The following is a 12,742-nucleotide window of genomic DNA, read 5'->3' as shown; positions in this document are numbered from 1 at the left end:
GCTCTTGAGTGGCAGAACAGCAGAGGTGACGATAGCAGCCTGGTCTAAAGTGCTTCTTTTGTTGTCCAGGAAATACTGACATCCCACGAGAGCTGACAGACCCTCCTCTCACAGCTCCTCTGTGGGCCAGAGGGAAGGTCCAGGGGAGCAGGAACTGGCGACTGGAGGAGTATGTTGCTCACCCAGGGGTGTGTGTGTGTGTGTAAAGAGTGTGTGTGTGTGTGTGTGTGTGTGTGTGTGTGTGTGTGTGTGTGTGTGTGTGTGTGTGTGTGTGTGTGAGCCAGGCTGCTTCATTTGCTGGTCAGAGCAAAATCCAACTGGAGGTGATGCCCAAACCCCCACAACCTCCCACCCCTCGCACTGATCCCAGACCCTGATTGGCCAGTGAAGTCCAGGCTCTGGCCCTGATAGGCCGGTAAAAGTCTAGGTCCCTCCTCTGTTTCCTGTCTCGATATCCATCCCATCACCTCCTTCAGATGAAACCCAATGGAAGACAGCAGTTCATTGCTACAGAGGGGCAGAAAAAAGCCCCACCGGTGGACACAGGTGTTGGGAGACTCTTGCTCTACTCCCAAGCCACTGCGTCATTCAGGCGGTGAGCTTCATTCGTCCTGTGGACACATAAACAAAGAGGAGGGAGGACCAGTTAGGGAGATGGACGCACTTCTGCGTTACAGTTCCAGGACTTTAACACTCAATTCACAAGGGGTGAGACAGTTAGTGCAAACGGCACAAAGCACTCAAACTTTATTATTATTATTATTATTATTATTATTATTATTATTATTATCATTATTATTATTATTATTATTATTATTTCAAACTAAAGGCCGAGTGAGTCCTGCAAACAATCTACCAGACGGGTTAATATTACTTCCTCAAAGTCAAAATCAGAACTTCAAAACCACACTGATTTTACCGTGCCCAAGCCCATCCATCCACTTTTCAAAAACAGTCAGTCACTTGGTTACTACATGGCCAACTCAGGCGGGGAGTTAGTGTTGTTTGGAAAAAAGAATAGAATGGAATAGAATATATACTTTTTTGATCCCATGAGGGAAATTCAGTTCTCTGCATTTAACCAAATTTAACTGAATTAGTGAACACACAGCACACAGTGAACACACAGTGAGGTGAATCACACAACCCAGAGCAGTGAGCTGCCTGCCCAACCAGCGGCGCTTGGGGAGCAGTGAGGGGTTAGGTGCCTTGCTCAAGGACACTTCAGCCGTGGACTGGTCGGGGATCGAACTGGCAACCCTCAGGTTACAAGCCCGATGCCCTAACCAGTAGGCCACGGCTGCCCAAAACAGAGGGGCTGAGCGCTTGCGTGGATGAGGCAACTCTCGAATCTTGATAAGAAATTACTTTTGGGCCCTGAATGATGGCCCATTCAGCGGCCGTGTGGCAAGAGGGTCACGGAGGGATTTTCAGAAGTACTTTAAAACATAATCCTCTGCCAAATCACTTTAGCTCAAATAGCTCCCAAAGGGCTGTTAATTACGGAGTCACACGCCTCCACACATCGTTAGCTAGGGTCCTGTGGAAGTACGTCACCCAGACAAACATGACATGTCGCAACTACAGTATGTCCACACAGGCCTGAGGGCCCGATGAAACCAGCTCGTCTGGAGCGGATTCACTCAACTGGCTCCTCCGCATTTCAGGATCTGAAACTCATCTCGGTTAATCTTAAAGCACTGCAGTTAAGTAACGCCTTTATTTTCATGCACTGATGTGTGAAGATAACTTCATCCGTTTGTTGTATCTGTTATCGTGTTATTAATCAAGAGTGCTTAGCACAGAACTCATAGTGTGCTTCATCACGCCACAACTACAACAAAGGAAACATTCTGGGAGGGCAGAGGGAGTGAATGAGTGCAGCAAAGACCGCTTGAGTGAGATGCACTGAACGACTGTACAATAGAGTGATACTACCAGTACATTCTCTCGCTTTCTGTCTCTTTCACTCATACACACACACACACACACAAACACACACACACACTCTTCATAACCCCCCTGACACCTCACTGCTCCCTTGCAAGCCCTTGTTCACCACCAAAGCAGCTCCATCACACAAACCCAAGCCAGAGAGAGCAGAGAGGGCATGAGATCACACACACACACACACACACACACACACACACACACACACACACAAACACACACACACACTCTTCATAACCCCCCTGACACCTCACTGCTCCCTTGCAAGCCCTTGTTCACCACCAAAGCAGCTCCATCACACAAACCCAAGCCAGAGAGAGCAGAGAGGGCATGAGATCACACACACACACACACACACACACACACACACACACACACACACACACACACACACACAGAGTACAAAGAGTGTACAAAGAAAAAGCACCATGTGCGCACACAGACACACAATAAACAACACACACACACACACACACACAGCCAGCCTTTTGAAATACCTGTCAGATTCGCACGGCTTATGTGAAAAACCAGCGCATACACACAAGCACACACAGTTCACTCCAGAAGCTTCCTCAGGTTTTGTTAGTGTGTTAGACGGGTGGGCATCGACCAGGTGACACGGGGGCACCATGCCATGCGGAGCGGTTCCATGCCAAGCGACCAACCAACCAATCAGATAAAACCCCACCTACCTGCCCACCTTCCCCAACCAATGGGCTTGCTCTGTCTACCTGTCTATCTGTGAACCAACCAATCATTGAGTCACAACACAGAACATTAAAGGAGGGGAGGGAGGATTAGGGAAAGAGAAAGATGGGTTGTTTTTTTAATATTATTTAAGATTTGTATTACAAGTTAATTTAGATAAGTTGCACTCTACAGTATGTATGTATGTTTATAAGAATATTCATGGAAGGTTTTTGAATTTGTATTATATTTCATTGTATAACGTCTCGTACAATTACTTTATTCATCAGGCTTTGTGTGTGTCTGTATGTACAGTATGTGTTTGTGTGTGTGTGTGTGTGTGTGTGTGTGTGTGTGTGTGTGTGTACACACTCACCGGTGGCCAGCTGACTGTGGGAGCGTCGGCGTGTGTTGGGGGTCTTGGAGGAGGAGGAGAGCGTGGAGCCGGCGCTGCTGGCCCTGGAGATGGGCAGTGGCACTGGGGTCACCGGGGGAGAGTCCAGCTGAAGGGCCAGAGAGGGCAGAGGGGTCATCTACATGTACATGGGGTGCCTCTCAACATGCCTCCTCGATCCTCGATGCTCGATCCTCGAGGGGCGTTCCCACTGATCTATAACTAACACTGGATAGACTATCCCATTGTTCCCCCCCCCCATCATTCTTTATGTAGATCAGTGAGGATCGAGGCATCGAGGAGCGAGGGAGGACGTACAGTATAAACGCTGCATGAGAGGCACCCAGTGTCTTAAGGTCTTATGGTTTGTGGGTGTACATGTGTGTCTGTGCTATCTGAGGACACATACATACCCGTTCACACAAACAAACACCCCCCCCCACACACACACCCACACTGCATTGCATTCAAGATTATGTTATGTAATGCAGATTTCAAAAACACCTACACTCAGTACACACACACAAACACACACTGCATTGCATTCAACATTATCTTATGTGTTGCAGATTTCAAAAACATCAGCACACACACACACACACACACACACACACAAAAACACACACACACACACACACACACACACACACAGAATGTGTAAGTGAGTGAGTGTGTGTAAGTGGATTATCAGCAGGTGAGTGGCTGAGCGGCTCTTGCTGGGAGGACTCCAGCCGCAGGATAGGCTGGAGGCTTTGTGCTCTCACTGGCCCCTGACCTGAATCCCTAGTCTGAGACCTCAGCACTTCAGGCTCAGTGGCTACATTGTGCTTGTGCAGATACTGTGTGTGTGTGTGTGTGTGTGTGTGTGTGTGTGTGTGTGTGTGTGTGTGTGTGTGTGTGTGTGTGTGTGTGTGTGTGTGTGTGAGCCTGTGCAGGAGGGTCTGGAGTGGGGCCTTACCTCCACACTGTCGTGAGTGGGTGAGGAGGAGGTGGAGGAGTTCTCGGTCTGCCTCCGTGAGGAAGAGTGACCCAGCTCCACATTGCGAACGCGCTGCGCAAACTTCAGAGAGCAGACGGACTCACTGACATTAGTGTCCAGAGGAGACACCTGGAGAGGGACCAAGGCCAGCGGTCAATTCACATTACAGATGCAGAAATCAAGCAGCGGTCAGTTCAGATTACAGATGCAGAAATCAACCAGCGGTCAGTTCAGATTACAGATGCAGGAATCAAATAAACATGAGAGGTGTGTGTATAAAAAAGAAAAGGTGTAACAGATTTGATTTGTTACCAAAGCAATTCAGTCTTTCTACTTCTGGAAAGCAGCCACACTCAAGGATGCTCTTGTGGATTATATACATTTCAAATTAAACTGACAAACATCAATCAATCTAACAATAAATATGAACGTAATTAACTTATTTAATAATCCATTAATAATTAACTAATATATTAGGACTAATCCACCTAACATATTTGGTCAAAGATGAATGTCTGCTTAACCTTCACTATTCTGGCTAGGCCTACAGGGGTGTGGGAGTGTTCGGGATGATCTGAGCTGGCCTGGGCTGTGTGGTGTGTTGAGACTGACCTGCACCATCATGAGTGTCTTGCTGTCTCCGCTGAGCGAGTCCTGCAGCAGGTAGGTGAGGCGTGAGTTGCGGAAGGGCACGTGGGACTGGCGCGAGCGCAGCGCGTTGATGACATCACCCAGGGCCGCCAGGGACTTGTTGATGCACTGGGCCTCGCGCAGGCGGCTGCCCTCCGCGCCAGACTTGGTGATGCGCTCGGAGCCCGCCAGGTCCACCAGGTTCAGCTTGCCTGAGGGGGCGCACGGCACAGGAGGACACAACTTAAACCCGTGTGGAACACAGGGAAAGGTCACATTGAGAATACGGTGAACCAGCGATGACATGAGTGCTGGAGACATGTGTGTGTGTGTGTGTGTGTGTACCTCTTAGTGTATCTGTGGTGTGGCGGCCTGTAGAGAAGCTAGCCACTGGGACTACAAGCACATGATACCTGTGTGTGTGTGTGTGTGTGTGTGTGTGTAAACATTTTGGGGTTATCTGTGGTGTGGTGGCTTATAGAGAAGCTAGCCACCGGGGGACTACAAGCACATGACACCTGTGTGTGTGTGTGTGTGTGTGTGTGTACATTTTAGGGTTATCTACTGTATGGTGTGGTGGCCTATAGAGAAGCTAGCCACCGGGACTACAAGCACATGACACCTGTGTGTGTGTGTGTGTGTGTCTCTCTGTGTGTGTGTGTGTGTGTGTGTGTGTGTGTGTGTGTGTACACACATTTTGGGGTTATCTGTGGTGTGGTGGCCTATAGAGAAGCTAGCCACCGGGGCTACAAGCACATGACACCTGTGTGTGTGTGTGTGTGTGTGTGTCTGTGTGTGTGTGTGTGTGTGTGTGTGTGTGTGTGTGTGTGTGTGTGTGTGTGTGTGTGTGTGTGTGTGTGTGTGTGTGTACCTGAGGAGCGGTGGCCTGTGGAGGCGTTGAAGCCAGACACCGTGACGATAAGCAGCGCATGGGATCGAGAGCTGTGCTCGTTCAGGTTGGTGCAGGCAGTCGCCCTGTTCATGTGGCCAAGCTCCAGCACCTGCACACACACACACACACACACACACGATTAGATCTCTCACCGGCACACATCAGCACACACACACTTACAGAACTCTCACCGGCAAACAAACCAGCAAACACACACTTACAGAACTCTCACCGGCAAGCATGTGAAAACAGCTTCCCACGGCCCTCAGCCAAACACTTAGCATTCATTTACATCTTAGCGCTCGTTTGCTGTTTTAATTGCAACACTGTGCATTATGTTTGAATGAATGCCAGCACTTTGTGCAAGAACAAGACTTTATATCCACATCTAATCTAAGCACCTTACATCAGCCATCTAAGTACTCTATGTGTAAGGGCCACTGAACAAAGAGCTGATATATAGCCATGACTATGACTGTTCTCACAAACATCACACATACACCTTGCTTAACAAAGGCACTTCATGATCTGGTCAATCAATCGACTTCAGAACAGCCCTCACCTTATTGATGTCCTCGACACTCTTCACGGGGAACTCAGCGAGGGCTGGGACATAGAGCTGACCGCTGCCATCTGGACACATCTTTATCTCCAGTTTGTCATTCAGGTTGTCCCCCAGCAGGCTCCTGTGGCCGAGAACACATCACAGATTTACCCTCTCTGCTGTCGGACATCTCCTGAGTCACGCTGGTCAGCACGGGCACTGGGCAGTCAGTCACACGGCGTGATCTCTCAACGGGAGCAAAAGCGGCTCGGGAGAATTAGGATCTTGGTAATAGGGTGTCCATTGACCTTCCCTTCAAAAAAAAGTCTAAAAATCTGCCCCTGTAATCCTCCAGAAAACACAGGCCTTTTGACCACGCAGATGTGCAGTGCTTACATAATCGGAGCGAGAGAGGGAGGGAAGGAAGAGAGAGAGAGAGAGAGAGAGAGAGAGAGAGAAAGAGAGAGAGAGAGAGAGAGAGAAAGGGAGAGAGAAGAGAGAGAGAAGAGAGAGGAGAGAGAAGAGAGAGAGACAGCACAAGAGGCTGCCCGTTTCCATTCCACAGATGGCTGTAGTTATTAGATGGAATTCATTTTTTTACGTAATAGCTGACCTGCCCAGCTTACCACGGCACAAGGACACAGCCACAGCAGCAAAGCAAAGGCCACGAGGACGCATGGCCATTAGTTAGGGATGAATAATAGACGCAGAGTTATGTAAAGAGAGAGGGAGAGAGAGAGAAAATGAGAGAGTGAGAGAGAGAGAGATGTTTTTGGCAACACCTGACTGGAATCTTCAAATTGCTTTCGTGTGGCTGGCCGGCACAGCCGCAGCCTGTGACTGCAGTTTGGCAGCACCCCAAGAAGGAGCTCAAGAACCTTACTGTCTGTCCATCTGACTGATGAGTGGATAGTGTGTGTGTGTGTGTGTGTGTGTGTGTGTGTGTGTGTGTGTGTGTGTGTCCTTACCGTAATGTCTCATTGTAGATCTCCACCATGCTAACGGAGATGTTGTAATCCCAGTCTGGTTTCTTCTCAGACACCTCGTCAAATAGCAGTCGCAAAGCACGTTGGTTGATACCAGGGTCCTCAGACACCCCCTGGAGCGGCACACAAATACAAGTAAGGTACCAACCACGTACATGCACAAAGAGTTTTACGACTACAAAACTGTGCTTACAGTTTTTCTCAGTCACTTGGGTACATTTCTCAGCTCATGATTAACATTTGCACAACAGTTAGTGCATTTCTCAAAACAACCAGTGCAAACTGCACTGCATAGTGGATAGCGTGTTAGTTTATGTCTCAAAAGCAAATATTTATGCCATCATACATCAGTGCAATGTTGTTTATGTCAAGATGATGGGGGGATGATGGAGAAACTGCTTCAATGATGTGCACAAGTGATAGGATGATATTGAGTTTGAACAAACAGTTTTGAGAAAAACAAATCTGATCTGAGAAATGTGCCAAAGCAACGGAGAAAAACCATAAGGGCATGGCCATACCTCCATAGTGTATGTCTTTCCTGAACCAGTTTGACCGTAGGCAAAGATGCACACGTTGAAACCATCGATACAGGAAGTAACCAGAGACTGAACTTCCTGGAACACCTGGAATAAATAAATAAAGAGAAAATGTGATCCACAAGATTCCTCTTCCACCAACTCATGTGTCAGCTATCGAGCATGAGCCGTAGGACATACCTCCTCTTGTGTGGCCTGAGGGGAAAAGACTTTATCCAGTTCAAAGGTCATGACCTTGCCCTTACTGGACAGGTAGAGGATTGAGTCATCTTCTGTGTCAAAGGTCGCCATGTTCTTTGCGTCCACTGCATCCATCTCACTCTGGCTGACAGGACGCACACGACAGAACACCCTGATGTTTCCTGGAGGGAAGCACGCATTTACAGTATTATCTCTGTTATGGCTGTTACTAAATGACATTACTCAATGACTGCACATATACTACATTTCCCAGGATGCCACTCGAGTCTCTCACCTTTAAGTCGCACCAGCTCATTGTGACATTTCTTCCTCAAGTTCATCTCGCGTTTGTACTTGCGCAGTAGCTCTTGGTTGGCACTGCTTACCTCCCCAATCACTTGACAGATCTGTAGATGAACCCCCCCAACACACAGAAATGACCGTGAGACAATTATATCAAATGTCTTACATATTGCTTGAATCTCATATGTCTTCTCATCATTATCTTAAAGTTGAACTAACCTCTTGCTTGGCCTCTGCAATGGCCTTCTCCAGCAGGAAGGGAAACTCCTGCACTTGCCTCTTCAAGCAGTTGTAGTCACAGGTGAGGGTGCGCAGAGCCGGCTGCAGAGTCAACAGGTTCATGCGCACACCTGCACAAAAGAATGGTGGAGAAGTCACACAAACACTGCCTGGCAACCGTGCTTTTACTCATTCATTCTTCACTTCCACAGCCGTCATCTCACCTGCTAGGTTCTCATGCACAGCCTTCATCTCACTCTCGGCACGGATAAAGGCCTCCTCGATCACACGGTTCTTCTCCTCCTCCAGACTCTGCATCTCAGCCTCCAGCTGCCCCTGAGCCCTCTCCATCTCCCCCTCGTACACCAGGATCTGACCAGAGGCAAACGCCAATTAACCCCCAGTCTTAAAGCTCAAAGCACAATGGCATTCCACAGTAACAATCCTCTCTCACATTCTTTTACACTCTTTCTCGCTCTCTCTCTCTCACACACACACACACACAGACACACACACACACACACACACTCACACACACATCTACACACAGAGTTGTCTACATTCCACTGGTCTACCATCTGTGGGAACACGACAAACTTTAACTCTTCTTCACTTTTTCAGTGCATCAGCTCAACTGCAAATTCGTGTAACCCTTAGGCTTGACAAATGGATGAGATGTCCACATCACAGATGGAGGAATATTAATGCTACTAGACACCCTGGCACAGCTGCCTCTGTTAGTGACTCAGCGCTGGCCCTAGAGGCAGGAACGCTACGCTAGTACGCTACACAGGCCTTAGTGAGTCAGAGGAATGGCGGAGTGTTGAGTCAGTGAGCACACTGCACAGTGAGAGGAGTGGGTGGGTCAGAGACACAGTGATGCTGAAGCACACAGAGGAACTATGGTTACACTGGAATCTAATCAAACAGACTACAGACACGTTCTTCCACAACATACATTCTGTCATTTACTCTACGACACCATGGGATCCAAAGGTGCAAAATGGGCATCAGTATTCCCTAAACTCAGACTTCTGATCATGGTTCAACTAGCTAACACTGCCTAGCCTACTACAAATGTAACAGAACTGCTTAAATAAAGCAAATATCTTTAAATATTGTATAAAATGTAACTAGAATAGTTGATCAAACCATATTCAATGTGATTAATGCATTACTGATATTAGTGATGATGCAGTACTACTGTATGTCTTCCATTTCTTATAACTTTGCACTTTGTGACTTTTTGGCTCAACATTTGTTGTTTAAAATGTGCGATGTGAATGAATGACCTTGACCTTGACCTCACTTCATCCCTAATTCAGTTTTCTGTCTCTAAAGTCACACTGATCTCCACATGTTTGACCTCTGGCCCCGGCTAGCAGCAGAGTAAAAGTCTCACACCTTCGACAGCCTACGGATGACCTCGCTGTTGTGCCAGCCCACGGCCTTGGAGAGCAGGCCGCAGAGACGGCTGCGATCGGCCCTCAGCTGCGGACGCAAGCGGAGAGAGCGGTTAGCCGCACCGGGACCACCAACACAGCTACCACAGGGGTAGAGAGGGGGAGAGAGAGGGCCAATCACACAAGCAGCACCGCACGTGCCAGCAACCACCACACTGGGAACGAGGGCCAATCACAATCCACGAACACTGAGGCAGGGACCAATAGCAGCTCAAAGTACTGGGAGGCAGGAGCAGCCAACAACTGTGAGATTGGGAGAGGGCTAAAAGATGTCACGACAACACTCTCTGCTAGGGGATGGGTAATTCCCAAAAGCTCTGTGGCTTAATTTTGGGGCTGATGCCCTAAGCTCTCATCACAATCGCAGGATGAATGGTCTCATTTCAAAAATCCCCACACAGAGCCAAGGATTGAATATAAACATCAATCCAGTGTTTCCACGGTACACACCAAACTCGTCAACACGCAGGGGGATTGGACAGCGGAAGAGAGAATAGATTAAGAGAACCACCACGAGAGAAATATGAACAGACACACCGACAGACAAACAGACAGACAGACACAGAGAGAAGAGAGAGAGGAGAGGGAGGGAAAGAGGGAGAGAGAAAGAAAGACAGAAAGAAAACAATGAAAAATAGAGAGCAGAGAGACAGAGAAAGATAGAAAGATAGAGTCCCAAAGAAGGATGGAAGAAAAGACATGAAGAGCAAAAGAAAGAGAGTCCCGTGTACCTGTTGCCTGAGCTGTCCGCTGGTCTTGTGGGACTCGTGCAGCTGCTCCTCCAGCTCCCTGAGCAGCTGTCTCTGGATGCTGAGCTGCTCCTGCAGGGCCTGGTTCCGCGCCTGACACTCGGCCAGCGCCGCCTTACACTGGGCCGACTCCACCTCCACCGTCTTAGTCACGTACTGCACACACACACACACACACACACACACATCAGACATGAAGAGAAGAGATGACAAGACATGATAAGAGATGAGAAGAGAAGCTGGGATGCATAATTTAATGCCTTATTCCTGAATGTATATACAGCAAGAGATAACTAGATATCACAAAAATCATATCACTGAAAAATGTGAGGCTATATTCTATAATTATACATTATTTCATGATAAACATGTTGCTCTGCTATAGTAACAGCTTAAGGTCGTCAGGTATCTGCAGATGACAAATGCATCTTGAGTGTAACTGAAATATCAATTAATGTGCACTGTTCCTTTTAAATAAACAAATGAATAATAAATCTTCTGATTAAGCTGTGCTTGTTTCCTTTCTCCAACTAAACTAAACGCCCCTAAAGGCCAGTTCAAACACAAGATCCGCGACGAGACGAGCTGCAACATTCTAAAAACCAGCAACGTTCTAAAACTCTGCAACTAAGATTTGACATGTTGAATGTTTAGCGACGGCTTGCAACTGCTTGCAACTGCTTGCAACTTTTGATTCACACCGCCGCAACTGCTGTCCGCAACCGTCTCAGACCGTCGCAAATCTTCGGTTTGAACTGGCCTTAAGAATCAGAGAGGTGTGCTGCTGACCTTGACCTGCGGGGGCATGGCGGCCTGGCGTGCGAGGGCCTGCTCGCTCTCGCGGAGCCTGCTGGTCAGCTGCTGCTCGGTGTCCTGCCCGCGGCGCGTGGCCTCGTCCAGCCGCAGCTGGAGCTCGCGCTGGCGCCGTCCGGCCTCGTCCAGCTGCTGCTCCAGCCGGGCCACCAGGCCCGCGCGCTCCCTCACCTGCAGCTCCAGCGCCTCCAGGCGCCGCGCGCGCTGCCGCCACTCCTCCTCCCGCCCGCACAGCTCCTCACGCAGCCGCTCCGCATCCTACGGGGGGCAGCAGAGAGCAGCGCGGTGGAGACACACCATGAGGGACGGACAACAATAAACACAAAACAGGCGGACAAATAAATGCGGACGAAAAGACAAAGACAGACAGACAGAGGCACACACAGAGAGAGAGAGATAGAGAGAGAGAGAGATAGAGAGAGAGAGAGAGAGAGAGACTGAGACACACAGACACACAGACAGACACACAGACAGACAGACAGACAGTCAGACAGACAGACAGTCAGACAGACAGTCAGACCGACACACAGACCGACACACAGACAGACCGGCACACAGACAGACCGGCACACAGACAGACAGACAGACAGACAGACAGACAGACAGACAGACAGACAGACAGACAGACAGACAGACAGACAGTCCGTCAAGGGAAGGGGGGCAGTCAAGGGAAGGTGGACAAAGGGCTTGTGTTTGGAATATCGGTGTTTCCTGTAGCTGCTACTATGTACTTCAGTATCAAGTGAACTACATTCTTATCCCGGTCTGTTTGGTTATGCTGTGGTGGCCGTCTTGGCTTGGTGTCAGACAGTGTTCAGACCATAAGCCATGCCTGTGTGTATGCTATCAGAGGTGCAGAGTGCCTGTGTGCAGTGCTCATTGTGTGGTTGACCAAGGAGAGTGATGGTGTGAAGTCACTACTGCTGACGTGGCTGTGGACATGTACGTGAGTCTGTGTGTGTGTGTGTGTGTGTGTGTGTGTGTGTCTGACAAAGTACTGTTTTATGTCAGCTATAATTGGTGGCCTCTTCATCTGGTAATGCAGGTGTCACCTCTAATGTGAAAATTATAGATTGATACTTCTGCTGCTGTTGGACACTCCTTTTAAGTGTGTGTGTGCACATGTGTGAATGAGTGAGTGTGTGTGTGTGGGTGTGTGTGTGAGCCTGACCTGGCTGTGTGTGCAGGTGGTGCAGGTGGCGGGAGCAGCCTGGGCTTGGCCAGCCTTCAGCTCCTGTTTGAGCCGCTGGTTCTCGTTCTCCAGCACCTCCAGCTGCTTCTCCAGGTCTGTCGCCCCCTACAGAGCATCAGCAACAACACACACACACACACACACACACACACATTCAACAAAAAACTGTGTCAGACAGACATTTTACACTGAAATAGGAAACCAAACCAGGTCAGTCTACGG

The 12,742-nt window shown here is 48.8% G+C and overlaps 1 protein-coding gene across 6 annotated transcripts in view; it reads right to left on the bottom strand.

Annotated features, from left to right (window-relative positions):
* Nucleotides 1–12,742, bottom strand: part of kifc3 (kinesin family member C3) — a 31,531-nt gene that overhangs the window by 927 nt on the left and 17,862 nt on the right. For all 6 annotated transcript variants that reach the window (XM_062548531.1, XM_062548529.1, XM_062548530.1 and 3 more), the window contains 16 exons: nucleotides 12,500–12,625; nucleotides 11,305–11,586; nucleotides 10,498–10,671; nucleotides 8,528–8,675; nucleotides 8,304–8,434; nucleotides 8,077–8,188; nucleotides 7,782–7,963; nucleotides 7,584–7,688; nucleotides 7,045–7,175; nucleotides 6,095–6,218; nucleotides 5,512–5,641; nucleotides 4,623–4,852; nucleotides 3,990–4,139; nucleotides 3,014–3,140; nucleotides 2,643–2,689; nucleotides 1–611 (listed from right to left, as the gene is read on the bottom strand). The exon at nucleotides 1–611 is cut by the window's left edge and continues 927 nt beyond it. In XM_062548531.1, the coding sequence (XP_062404515.1) occupies nucleotides 603–611; nucleotides 2,643–2,689; nucleotides 3,014–3,140; nucleotides 3,990–4,139; nucleotides 4,623–4,852; nucleotides 5,512–5,641; nucleotides 6,095–6,218; nucleotides 7,045–7,175; nucleotides 7,584–7,688; nucleotides 7,782–7,963; nucleotides 8,077–8,188; nucleotides 8,304–8,434; nucleotides 8,528–8,675; nucleotides 10,498–10,671; nucleotides 11,305–11,586; nucleotides 12,500–12,625 (2,208 nt within the window). In that variant the 3' untranslated portion in view covers nucleotides 1–602. The remainder of the gene's footprint in view (nucleotides 612–2,642; nucleotides 2,690–3,013; nucleotides 3,141–3,989; nucleotides 4,140–4,622; nucleotides 4,853–5,511; nucleotides 5,642–6,094; nucleotides 6,219–7,044; nucleotides 7,176–7,583; nucleotides 7,689–7,781; nucleotides 7,964–8,076; nucleotides 8,189–8,303; nucleotides 8,435–8,527; nucleotides 8,676–10,497; nucleotides 10,672–11,304; nucleotides 11,587–12,499; nucleotides 12,626–12,742) is intronic.

The sequence above is a fragment of the Sardina pilchardus genome, chromosome 11, assembly GCF_963854185.1.
Source record: "Sardina pilchardus chromosome 11, fSarPil1.1, whole genome shotgun sequence".
Classification (NCBI taxonomy): Eukaryota; Metazoa; Chordata; class Actinopteri; order Clupeiformes; family Clupeidae; genus Sardina; species Sardina pilchardus.
Note: the sequence above shows the minus strand (reverse complement) of the source record. Positions and strands in the feature narration are given on the sequence as shown.